Source organism: Scyliorhinus torazame, chromosome 7, assembly GCF_047496885.1.
Source record: "Scyliorhinus torazame isolate Kashiwa2021f chromosome 7, sScyTor2.1, whole genome shotgun sequence".
Classification (NCBI taxonomy): Eukaryota; Metazoa; Chordata; class Chondrichthyes; order Carcharhiniformes; family Scyliorhinidae; genus Scyliorhinus; species Scyliorhinus torazame.
Window position 1 is genome coordinate 292,960,681 of NC_092713.1, and position 13,303 is coordinate 292,973,983.

Here is a 13,303-nt window from a genome sequence, read left to right on the forward strand (position 1 = left end):
GCCTGCCTTATTTCAGCCTTAGCCTCTCTCCTACATTTTAGATACTCTTCCTGATTTTAAAGATAAATTTAGAGTACCATTTTTTGTTTCAATGAAGGGGCAATTTAGCGTGGCCAATCCACCTATCTGGACTTCTTTGTGTTGTGGGGTTGAAACCCACGCAGACACAGGGAGAATGTGCAAACTCTACACGGACAGTGATCCGGGGCCGGGATCGAACCCCAGTACTCAGCACTGTGACGCAGCAGTTCTAGCCACTGTGCCGTCCCTCTTCCTGATTTCGATTGCTATTATTATTCCTGCACGTATCATATGCCTCTTTTTTCTTCCCTATTTTCTCCTCAGTAACGTTAGTTATCCAGGGTACTCGAGCTTTAGATAAGCAATCTTTATTTATCTCGATATGTACCCAGCTTGCACCCTATTCATAGTTCCCATTTTTTAGTCACTGTTTTATCCACCAAAATGCGTTTCCAATCAACCTTCTGCAGTTCAACTTTTACACCCTAAAATTTCCCCCTTTACACTCTGGGATCTTAATCCGTGACAGATTTCTATTGTTTTCCAACTGCATATTCAACCGTATTATATTATGTTTGCTATTTCCCAACTGCTCCTCACTCTGACATTCTCCACCTGGCCTGCCTCATTTCCTCGGACCAGATCCAGCACAGCTTTCTCTCTAGTAGGACTGGAAATGCACAGTTCCGGAAAGTTCTCCTGCACACACTGCAAGCATTTCTCCCACACTCAATCCTTCTCCCAGTTTAGAATCATAGAATTCCCTACAGTGCAGAAAGAGGCCATTCGGCCCATCAAGTCTGCACTGGTCCTTGGAATGAGCACCCTACTTTTTTTTAAATAAATTTAGAGAATCCAATTAATTTTTTCCAATTAAGGGGCAATTTAGCGTGGCCAATCCATTTTAGGATGTTGGGGTGAAACCTACCCAAACACGAAGGGAATATGCAAACTCCACACGGACAGTGACCCAGAGCCGGGGACTCCCCCACAGGTGAGTTGGGGGGGTTTGGGGGTCGCGTCGGTGCTCGAGACATTGGAGCGCCATACGCGTTCACTGCCGGAGCCCGGAAACAAAACAGAGTTCGATAGCGGGGTCCTCACTAATCCTCTCCGGAAAGCACTCTTTTTTTTTTAGTTAAATTGCACCCTTGAAGTTTGGGATCCACCATTTATTCATCTTCATGGACTGCCTGTCGTCCCAGCAGTGGCCACGGCTCTATTTCAGCAGAGCTGGGACTACAGTGCTCCTAGTCAATCAGATTGGCCGGCAGCTGTCTCGGGCAGGACTTCGTCCCGGATGGTGGTAAAGCTGGTAAAATTAAGGATGTCCCCAGTGTATCATCGCTGCCGGGAAGCCAGGACTCTGGTCGGAGTGATGTTGACACCAACGTTTCTGTCAGGAGAGCACGGATAACTCACATCCTGTAAAATCCACCCTATAAGAGTGACATGGACATATGATTACTTTCTATACCTTTTCATGGCATTTTAAGATTTAAAAACTTTTGAGGACGGTAGAGGGTGGACTCAACTTAATTCAGCTAAACGTGTTTCATCTCATTGCACCTCCCATAAATATGTACCCTGAACTGAAATCATTTCTACTTTTGTCTTTACAATATATCTTTACAGAGAATTGCTTTCTTCTTTTTGATTCTAGGTCTCATTACTACCACAGTGCGTAAGCTGGACCGTGAAAAGAAAGACGAACACAACCTAGAGGTGAGTAGAATAAGACCATCAGGTTCGCGGTTAATAACCGAGGACACCCCCACCAGTCAGAGGCAAGACAATGGTCAGGTTGAACAACTCGCTCAGTCCTTTGCACATATAAAGGAGCATCATTGTATATTTGAAATTGATATTAATATCTGATGGGCATCTTGTGGTGCAGTTGGTAAAGACCCTGCCTCTGAGCTACAAGCTTTGGATTACAATCCCGCTCCAGGACTTTAATGCCAAGGGAGATGCATTCACAACACGGCCAAACAGGTTTAACATCAACTTGGAAATCCTCCTGACAAATGCCAATGGTAAGAGCACAGGGGATTCCTGGTCAGCTATGTGATGGAAAGAAATCGGAGCCTTGACCATCACTGTCCATAGCTCCGAGCTGCAACAGCAACTTGGACTCCTTGGCCAATCTGGCTGGACCATTGGAATAGATCAGATGGAGTCAACAGCAAGGGGATCGACCCCCATTTCAGTTGGGGGTGCATTCGGGTCCTGGCTCCGACCCTAATGGTGGAGTTCATGCTGCTGTGGGTTGGACCAGCCCTTGGGCAGAGAACTCAGAAGAAGGAGATTAATATCTAAAAGAAAAAATATTTCTTTCATGAGGAAAATGTAGACAATCAAACAAGTAACCGTCGGTGCAGTGACTAGATTCAGACCATTCACCATTATCGTGATTCATATTTCCACAGCCGGCTCTCCTCCTCCACTCGTTTTGCACCAGCTGCCGTTAATTTTTGTTGGGGCAGGACTCTTACAGGTCACTGCGGTGCTTCCATGACACTTCCCAATTTTCTTGCCTCCAAGCTATTATCCGTGTGGGAAGCAGGCTCTCCCCACACCCCCCTTGACTCTCCCGAAGCGGGTTCACAACCTAAGGAGGACTGACTGGACTGGTGGAGGCGAACTGCAGCAGGCCTTGGAGGTATTGTCGTAGCAGGAAAAAGAAATCGCTGGCGATCCCAATTTTCCATATTCTGTTAATATTTCGAACATTCACAGGGTTTGTCCTTGACAACATTCTCAGCGCACCTGCACTTTTTCAATCTCTGCTCTCAGATCTGTTTTACAGGCAGCATGGTAGCACAGCGGTTAGCACTGCTGGAAGAAAGTGCCAGGGACTCCGGTTTAATTCCGGCCTTGGGTGACTGTGGAGTTTGTACCCCCTGTGTCTGCTTGGGTTTCTTCCGGGTACTCCGGTTTACTCCCACAGTCCCAAGATGCGCAGGTTAGGTCGATTGGCCATGCTAAATTTTAAAAAATAAATAAATTTAGAGTACCCAATTCATTTTTCCAATTAAGGGGCAATTTTGCATGGCCAAATCACCTACCCTGCTCATCTTTGGGTTGTGGGGGCGAAACCCACGCAGACACAGGGAGAATGTGCAAACTCCACACAGACAGTGATCCAGAGCCGGGATCGAACCGGAGACCTGTCGCGTTTGGCAGCAATGCTAACCACTGTGCCACGTGCTGCCTCTTGGCCATGCTAAAATTGACCCTTAGTGTCCAAAGATGTGCAGGTTACCTGGGGTTATAAGGTGACGGGGATACGGCAGGGGAATGGGCAGAGGCAGGGGGGGGCCGGAGGGTCGGTGCAGACTGGATGGGCAGAATGACCTCCTTCTGCACTGTCGGAATTCTATGATTCTCTGGTTCTGTCTCAGAATACTGAACATGAAGCCTCTCAGGCAGCCAAGAATGTGAAGGGCTACTCCGTGTTCTTCTCATTCACCTCTTTTTGTCACACATTGTCCCTCATATGGACAGGCATAGATTTGATGTGTTGGGTGTTCTGGATCACATACAGGTCACCAACACTTGAAATAGTGCAACACTATTTTATTGAATCATTAACTGTTTAAACATACTCAGACTGTGGGTTAATACGATACTCGCTTTAACTAAAGACCTTTGCCTTGTCCTAACCAAGCGATGCCTTCAGCACATGGTGAATGTCTGTGTTACAGGCTGTGAGCTCTGTCCTCCTATCTATCTGCAACTCGAATGAACGGGAACTCTGATGCCCCCTGTCTTTATAGTGCGTGTGCTCTCACTGGTGATTGGCTGCGGTGTTGTGTGTGTTGATTGGTCCCACTGTGTGTCCATCAGTGTGTGTCTGCACCATGATATACTGGTGTATATTATGACAAGATTGTTCTGACAAAATCATGCCTCAGGTGATGGTAAGAAAATGTGAATTCAGAAAATTGCACCCAGATAGCTTTCTGCCGTGCCAAGTTGGTGGGGAGAGTGAAGGCAGAATGGAATTCTCAGCTTTCTTTCCCAAGTTGCGCCTAAATTGCAAGAAAGCTTATTGGGTCTGTTATCCCATAGAAAAGAGGGTTAGTTTTGGGCCTCCTTGTGTTCAAAGATTTTGGCTGGATGCTTTGATAGATTTGCGTACTTTCTGTTGCTTGGATATACAACCTCTAATAGTTACCCTATAATGTCATTTTTTTTCTTTTCATATACTAAATGATCTGTTTGAGCTGCTCACAGAAAAATACTTTTCACTGTACCTCAGTACACGTGACAAGAAACAAATCCAATCAAATCATTGATCTCACAACTGGAAACATTCCCACTTAGAAACAGTATCATAGAATCACTTGCAGTTTTACAATGAGTGATTTGGTGACAAGTTGGTCCCTGACAGAAAATCATGAACATCTAGGGGGGGCGATTCTCCGATATGGAGCCCAAGTGTTCGCGCTGCCGGGAACGCCGTCGCGTTTCACGACGGCGCGAACCGGGCCCTGATACGACCGATTCTGGCCCACAGGGGGCCAGCACGGCGCTGGAGCGGTTCAGGCCGCTCCAGCCTCTTTCGCGGCGACAAATGGGCGCCGCGCTCACCTGCGCATGTGCAGTTGGGCCGCGCCAACATGCGCATGCGTGGGGGACTTCTTTAGCGCGCCGGCCCCAACACAACATGGAGTCGGTGTTCAGGGGCCGGCGCGCCAGAAAGTAGGCCCGGGTGGGGAGAGGCTGGCCCGCCGGTCGGTAGGCCCCGATCGCGGGCCAAACCCCATTGGAGGCCCCCCCTCAGTGAAGGAGCCCCCCCCTCCCCTTCCCCACAGGCCGCACCCCGACCATTCCCGCAGTGTCCCCGCCGGTAGCGACCAGGGGTGAACGGCGCCGGCGGGACTCTGTCGTATCGGCGCGGCCGCTTGGCCCATCCGGGCCGGAGAATCCAGCGGCCGGCGCCGGGACAAACGCGCTGGTGCAAATGGTGCCGACTCTCCGCACCTCGGAGAGTCGCGCGGCAGCATCGGGGCGTCGTGGCACGGTTGCTCCGATTCTCCGGCCCAGCGTGGGGCTCGGACAATCGCCCCCCTAGTTTATGATTTTCACCTTTTCTCACCTGTGTGGAACATTGGGTGACATTCTCCGACCTCCCGCCGGGTCGGAGAATCGCCGGGGGCTGGCGTGAATCCCGCCCCTGCCGGTTGCCGAAGTCTCCGGCACCGGAGATTCGGCGGGGCGGGAATCGCGCCGCGCCGCGCCGGTTGGCGGGGCCCCCTCTCGATTCTCCGGCCCGGATGGGCCGAAGTCCCGCTGATAAATTGCCTGTCCCGCCGGCGTAAATTAAATCACCTACCTTACTGGCGGGACAAGGTGGCGTGGGCGGGCTCCGGGGTCCTGGGGGGGGGGCGCGGGGCGATCTGACCCTGGGGGGTGCCCCCACGGTGGCCTGGCCCGCGATCGGGGCCCACCGATCCGCGGGCGGGCCTGTACCGTGGGGGCACTCTTTCCCTTCCGCCTCCGCCACGGTCTCCACCATGGCGGAGGCAGAAGAGACTCCCTCCACTGTGCAAGCGTGGGAAACTGTCAGCGACCGCTGACGCTCCCGCACATGCGCCGCCCGGAGATGTCATTTCCACGCCAGCTGGCGGGGCAACAAAGGCCGTTTCCGCCAGCTGGCGGGGCGGAAATTCCTCCGGCGTCGGCCTAGCCCCTCAATGTTGGGGCTCGGCCCCCAAAGATGCGGAGCATTCCGCACCTTTGGGGCGGCGCGATGCCCGTCTGATTGGCGCCGTTTTGGGTGCCAGTCGGCGGACATCGCGCCGTTTCTGGAGAATTCCGCCGCTTAAATCATGAAATTGCCTTGAAACTATACTATACTCACTGAAAAGTCAAAGACAATAGTTTTTATTTCCATACCAACACTTAAACAAAGTAATCCAAATCCACCCATGTGCCATTTTGATGGTGAAAGATGATATGAACTTAATAGGTATGTTACCATTGATTTTCTCTGTCCATTTGCCTGGCTAAGAAGTTTGTAATGTAGCATTGGTTCTAGACAATACATGGAGGTGGTTGCATCTGTCTTAACAACATTTGGAAATGTTGGAAACAGTTTGCTCTTTCTGTTTCCTCACAGGTGACTGTCAGTGACAACGGTGTTCCCCCGAGACAATCCACAGCAAAGGTGGTGGTGGAAATTTTGGATGAAAATGACAATGCTCCCAGGTTCCTAGAAGTCCTGTATAATGTTAAACTGCTGGAACGCAACAGCTCCACAGAGCCTGAGCCCATCTACAAGGTGATCGCTTCCGACCGAGATATTGGTTCAAATGCAGATGTTACCTACAGCATTGAGAACGATGAGGAAAGAAAATTCAACATTCATCCGAAATCTGGGCTGGTGTCATCCACGTCGACATTCATAGCAGGGGACTATGACATCTTAACAGTGAGTAGGAATGGTTCCTATTTAAACCTTTTCATTTAAAGTTTAGTCTTCTGAGTGGATGGAACTGAAGAATATAACAGATGTGAAATGCAATGGAGTACATAGAGTTTTCTGGGGAGGGGTGTTTGCTTTGATCTGAGTTTGCAGGTGGATGAGAAGGGCGGCACGGTAGCAGAGTGGTTAGCACTGTTGCTTCACAGCGCCGAGATCCCGGGTTCGATTTCCGCTAGGGTCACTGTCTGTGCGGAGTCTGCACGTTCTCCCCATATCTGCATGGGTTTCCTCCGGGTGCTCCGGTTTCCTCACACAAGTCCCGAATGATGTGCTGTAAGGTGAATTGGGCGTTCTGAATTCTGAAATTTTTCGCTGGCAAGACCTGCATTTGTCATCCACCCCTTAATTACCCTTGAAGTGAATGACTTGCTCCACGCCATGTCAGGAGACATTTAAGATTCAACCACATTTCTGTGGGTCTGGAGTCACATGTCAGCCAGACCAGGTAAGGTTGGCAGATTTCCTTCCCTAAACGGCGTTAGTGAACCAGATGGATTACGGCAATCAACAATGGATTCATAGTCATCATTAGACTTTTGACATTGAATTCAAATTCCACCATCTGCCATAGTGGGATTTAAACCTGGGTCCCAGTGTAATTATACCTTTTTCATTAGGCAGAGGCAAGTCTGAGCCGGTTTGTAGAAAGTACTAACCTTTCTAATAAATCTGAAACTTGCCATAAGAACAACAAAGAAATGTACAGCACAGGAACAGGCCCTTCGGCCCTCCAAGCCCGTGCCGACCATGCTGCCCGACTAAACTACAATCTTCTATCCTTCCTGGGTCCGTATCCCTCTATTCCCATCCTATTCATGTATTTGTCAAGATGCCCCTTAAATGTCACTACAGTCCCTGCTTCCACCACCTCCTCCGGTAGTGAGTTCCAGGCACCCACTACCCTCTGTGTAAAAAAAACTTGCCTCGTACATCTACTCTAAACCTTGCCCCTCTCACCTTAAACCTATGCCCTCTAGTAATTGACCCCTCTACCCTGGGGAAAAGCCTCTGACTATCCACTCTGTCTATGCCCCTCAACATTTTGTTGACCCCTATCAGGTCGCCCCTCAACCTCCGTCGTTCCAGTGAGAACAAACCGAGTTTATTCAACCGCTCCTCATAGCAGAGCCAGAAGGTGGCAAAGGGTCACCTGACCACCTCCAGTCTTGTACCCTATTTGTATTTGTCCCAGGTAGCAAGAGGGTCACAGCATTTAAATTAAGGTTGGGGTTAAAGTGTGGAGCAGGTCCAGAAATGGATAAAAGCAAATTAGTGGAGATGCTGGAATCTGAAACAAAAACAGAAAATACTGGACAATCTCAGCAGGTCTGACAGAGAAGGGAGCTTGTTAGGTGAGATAGCACTTGGGGAGAATGGGATTAAAGGCTATTGGGAGAAAGCAGGATTAGGCTATTGAGTTGGCTGATCAGCCATGATCGTGATAAATGGCGGAGCAGGCTCGAAGGGCCAAAAGGCCTCCTTCTGCTCCTATCTTCTATGTATCTATGTAATGTTTTGAGTCTGGATGACACTTTGTCAAAGCTAGAGATAACTGGAAATGGGGGAAGATTTTTTTTTTATCATAGAATTTACAGTGCAGAAGGAGGCCATTCGGCCCATCGAGACTGCACCGGCTCTTGGAAAGAGCACCCTACCCAAGGTCAACACCTCCACCCTATCGCCATAACCCAGTAACCCCACCCAACACTAAGGGCAATTTTGGACACTATGGGCAATTTATCATGGCCAATCCACCTAACCTGCACATCTTTGGACTGTGGGAGGAAACCGGAGCACCCGGAGGAAACCCACGCACACACGGGTAGGATGTGCAGACTCCGCACAGACAGTGACCCAAGCCGGAATCGAACCTAGGACCCTGGAGCTGTGAAGCAATTGTGCTAACCACAATGCTACCGTGCTGCCCTTTAAATTTAAATTTAAATTTATATTGTGGGGAGGGGGGGATGCGTGGATCAGTGGGGCTGGATAGAGGGCGAGCGATAGGTCGAGATTTACAAAGATGTTGTGGACAGAAAGATAAAGGAATGTAAATGAGGGTGATTACGGCTGAGAAGGTGCTGATCGTGGCCAGAAATGGGAAACCTGCTCTGAGTTAAAAATCACCCAGAATGGGCAGCACGGTGGCACAGTGGTTAGCATTGCTGCCTCACGGCACCAAGGTCCCAGGTTCGATCCCCGCCCTGGGACACTGTCCGTGTGGAGTTTGCACATTCTCCCCGTGTCTGCGTGGGTTTTGTCCCCACAACACAAAGATGTGCAAGTTAGATTGATTGGCCACGCTAAATTGCCCCTATTGGGTACTCTAAATTTTAAAAAAATATCACCCAGATACATTTTTATTTTACTCTTGCATTTCAGTTACATTGCAGAAAGAAATCTAACACAGTGATACAGTGGTATAGTCATTGGACTTGCTCCCTAGATCAACTTGGCCCACAAAGCCTTGCATGATCGAAAGTGATCCGTGAGACTTTGCGCTGTAAGTCCCGCCCATTGTTGTTTTTTGGTAAATCTGAATATTAAAGCGGCGAAGGGCGTCCGCCGGCCGGCGCGAGTTGGCGCATGCGCGGGAGCGCCAGCATCTGCTGGCATCATCCCCGCGCATGCGCTGGGGGGTTCATCTCCGCTTCGGCCATCGCGGATCGGTACAAGGCTGATGCGGAGGAATAGAGTGCCCCTACGGCACAGGCCCGTCCGCGGATCGGTGGGCCCCGATCGCAGGCCAGGCCACTGTGGGAGCACCCCCCGCGGCCAGTTCACCCCGCGCCCCGCCGAGGACCCCGGAGGCCACCCACGGAGCTGGGTCCCGCCGGTAAGGACCAACCTTGATTTACGCCGGCGGGACCCTCGTTAAACGGGCGGGACTTCGGCCCATCGCGGCCTGGAGAATTCGTGAGGGCCCATTGAGTTGCACCGGTCCCCGCCATTTTCCGAGGCGGGCAGCGCGATTCACGCCGGGACGACTTTTGCGGGGCCGGAGAATTTGGAGGACGGTGGGGGCGGGATTCACGCCGCCCCCCGGCAATTCTCCGACCCGGTGGGGGGGTTGGAGAATCCCGCCCCTAGTCTCACTTTAATAGGCAGTTTCCTTTCTTATAAAATTTAAGAGTACCCAATTCATTTTTTCCAATTTAAAAAAAAAAAAAATTATTCTCCTCCTTTTTCACATTTTCTCCCACATTTACATCCATCAACAATAAACAATAATCAGCAAGATATGTCAATCCCCATAATAACAACGATCCCATCTACCCACCAACCCCCAAACCTCAACCCGCATGTTTACATAAACAAATGACAAAAAGGAAGCAGGGGTTACCCGTCGTCACCCTTAATCTTACACAGCTCCCCCACCCCCCCCACCCCCACCCCAGGTCTCCAGCTCCTCCCGTCCACTGCCTCTTGTAAAACTCCTCCTCCCAACGTTGGTTCCTGCCCCCCAACTTTCCACCCTGGCTAGACCACTCGGACCCTGTTCTGCCAGGCTCCGATGGCTGCAGCCCCTCCCCCCACCTCACTCCCGTTCACTGGCCGGCTTAAACCGGCCAGCGTGGAGCCCCCGCGCGGGTCCCTTTCCCACTTGCCCGGCCCCAGGAAAGCCCAAAGATCCCCTTTTAGCACACACATCCCGCATATCCACCTACACCCCAAAGAACCCTCATTTCGAGTGAAAGTCCCGTCCCTTCCCTTGTCCAAATATATACCACATTGGCTCCTTTAGTCTCTACACCCGCGCGCAGTGATACAAAAAAGAAGAAAATACAGTCATGAGGTTACATCGGCACATGACCATTCCTCAATTTGTCAGTTCTGCCACAGTCCTTCTGCTTTCGCAAACTCCTCCGCTGCTTCCGCCGTTCCAAAATAAAAGTCCCTGAGCTTGTAAGTCACCCTCAGCTTCGCTGGATATACAATGCCGCACCGCACCTTGCTAATGTACAGTGCCCTCTTCACCCGGTTGAAGGCAGCCCGCCTCCTTGCCAGCTCCACCGTAAAGCCCTGGTATACACGTATACCAGCTCCAGCCCACTGCACCACCCGCTTCTGCTTGGCCCAGCTTAGGACCTTCTCCTTCACACTGTACCTACAGAAGCACAGAGTCACTGCCCTTGGCGGCTCACTCGCCTTTGGTACAGGCCTCCACGACCGATGAGCCCGATCCAGTTCATATCGGGAGGGATCCTCCCCCTCCCCCAATAGTTTTGCCAACATCGCGGCAAAATACTCAGTCGGCTTCGGTCCTTCAACCCCTTCGGGCAGCCCGATTGTGGAAGCCCCACAATCCTCAAATTCTGTCGCCTGGATCTGTTTTCCAGGTCTTCCATTTTTCCTCGCATATCCTTGTTAGTATCCATCACCTTCTGCATCTCTTTCCTCATCGAGGCAAGTTGATCACCGTGCTGCAATAATGTCTCCTCCACTTCCTTCAGCGCCTCCCCTTGCTCTCGCACCTCCGCCACTGCGCTCGCCACCTCCGTCCTCACCGGGGAAACCGCCTCCTCCACCAGCACACTCAAAACCTCCCTCACCTCCTACCTCACCGTCTCCATGCATTTCGCAATCTGCGCCAACTGCTTTTCAAATTCCGCAGCATTCACCTTCGTTATTTCTTCAGCCGTAAGCAGTGCGGCCTTCCCTGGTGCTCCAGCCTCCATTTTCCTTGGTGACCCCACGGTGACCTTTCCACTCCCCGACGGACCTTCAGCTGTTTTTTTTCCGGCCGGTTTCTTGCTCACCCTCAACATTTTTCTTTGTTCTTTTTTTCCTCCTGTATCTTCACTGTGCCTCCTCCGTGCCTTCTCCCTGCTTCTGCCGCCTCCGTGGACCCTGGGACCGGGCTTAAAGCCCCGAAAATGCCGTTGCTGAACGGGAGCCCTCCATTGTGCGGCCGCCTCCCGCCCGCCGCCACCGGAAGTCCCATTTTTTCCAATTAAGGGACAATTTAGCATGTCCCAGCCACAAATTCTGGAGAGAAGCATTGAGGGACAAGGAGTCAGCCTGGAGGGGCTTCCAGAGATAGAGGTCTCCCCGGTGTGTGACTCTCTCCGCCGCAAATGGCGTCAATCCATTTTCTTTCCATAGATGTCACGCCCAGTCCCCGAAAGAAAAGAGGTGGAGGGATGGTGAGGAAATCCCAGCAGCTGCCGCTGTCCCCCGACTAGGGTGCTTCGGGGTCGGGCGGGACCCAAGAGGGCCTGTTCCATCCAGCCCAATTTAGCACCCTGGACTTGTTCGGTTTCTCAGGGGAGGGGGTCAGCGATAACCCCCTGCTTCTTTGGTTCTTAGCGGGTTACAGTTTGGAAGACCCTCTGTCCCAATCGCTGTCTTCGGGCACCTCTGCCACCATCCCGGACCTGTTTCCGGAGTTGTATTCGAGGCCTTCCGGTGACCAGGCAGCAGGGGCGGAGCAGGCATCTGCACCACCGCCTCCCGCTGGCACGGGGCCCCGGGAGGAGCCTGAGGAGATCCCGTCTGTCGATCATCCCGGTGGCAGGATCAAGGCAGCCCCTGGGTTGGTTGGTGGGCCTGTGTCGCCCTCCACACTCACTGTGGTGGATGACCCGGGCCCGGAGGGCGACTGGCCGAAGGCTGTCAGCCGCCCAGTGTCGGGTGCGCAGGGTGCACGAGACGCTCTGTAGCGGGGTACGGGTCTCACTCGTGCCTGACACTATGTCGTCCCTCACCCCCTCTGGGGGACTCCCGGAATCTGGCACATCATAATTGAAGGTTCTTTTATTTTTCTGCCTCCGTAGATAGTTCAGGTAGTGTCCTATTGGGCCCTCCCCTTCCACCAACACCCCGACTCCCTCCCCACCACCCTCCTTTCCCCTCTCTCCCCACCCCCCCTTCCTTTCCCTTCTGTTGGTACAGAGGCGAGGGTATCTGGTCTCTCCAGCGCAAAGTTTAGTGCTTGTACCATTTGTTTTTTGTAGAAATGTGTTGTGAACTGTTTTAATAATCAGAGTATCCACCCCCCCTCCCCGTACGTTGGTACTGAGGGGATGGTACCATGTTTCTCCAACACAAAATTAGTGTTTGTACCTTTGGCCTTGTATCTATTTTATACTGTTTTAATAAAAAGATATGGCCAATCCACCTAGTCTGCACATCTTTTGAGTTGTGGGGACGAAACCCACACAAAAACAGGGAGAATGTGCAAACCCCACACGGACAGTGACCCAGAAACGAGATCGAACCTGGGTCCTCAGCACCGAGAGGCAGCAGGGCTAACCCACTGCACCACCGTGCTGCCCTATAAGCAGTTTCCTGAGGTATTCGAGGCGTTGGGATCTCTGCCCTTCAGCTCAGAGATCTCGGGCGAGTGCCACTCAGTACTGGTCTCCTCAAACAGGGACCAGGTAGAACGGCACTCGTGCGGGTCTCCCAGGGGATTGGAGGCCCCCAGGTCTATGCTCTTTGGGCAGGTTAGTACCCTGGTACTGCTGATGGCACCCTGGCAGTGCCAGCCTGGCACCACAGCAGTGCCACCTGGGTGCCAAACTAGCACTGCCAGGGTGCACAGGTGGTGCTGGCAGGGGCACTGCCAGGTCCAGGTTGGCGCTGCTCAGGTGCCAAGCTGGCATTTTATGCGCAGTGGCATTTGGGCTGGGCTGCCCCACATGGGTGGTAGGGGGTGCAGGGACCCACCCAAAATGTGTTGGAGCTTGTGGAGGAGGAGGTCGGCGGTCGTTTTGGGGGCTCCATAGATCGGGACGCCATTCTTACCCGCTACCTTGAGGGGTTCCAGCGAGTGGAGCTTCTCAT

The 13,303-nt window shown here is 52.0% G+C and overlaps 1 protein-coding gene across 1 annotated transcript in view; it reads left to right on the plus strand.

Moving 5' to 3' along the window:
* Positions 1-13,303, plus strand: part of LOC140427095 (protocadherin Fat 1-like) — a 212,507-nt gene that overhangs the window by 101,329 nt on the left and 97,875 nt on the right. Inside the window, exons 4-5 of the mRNA XM_072512608.1 lie at positions 1,685-1,746; positions 6,149-6,460. Coding sequence (XP_072368709.1) covers positions 1,685-1,746; positions 6,149-6,460 — 374 coding nt within the window. The remainder of the gene's footprint in view (positions 1-1,684; positions 1,747-6,148; positions 6,461-13,303) is intronic.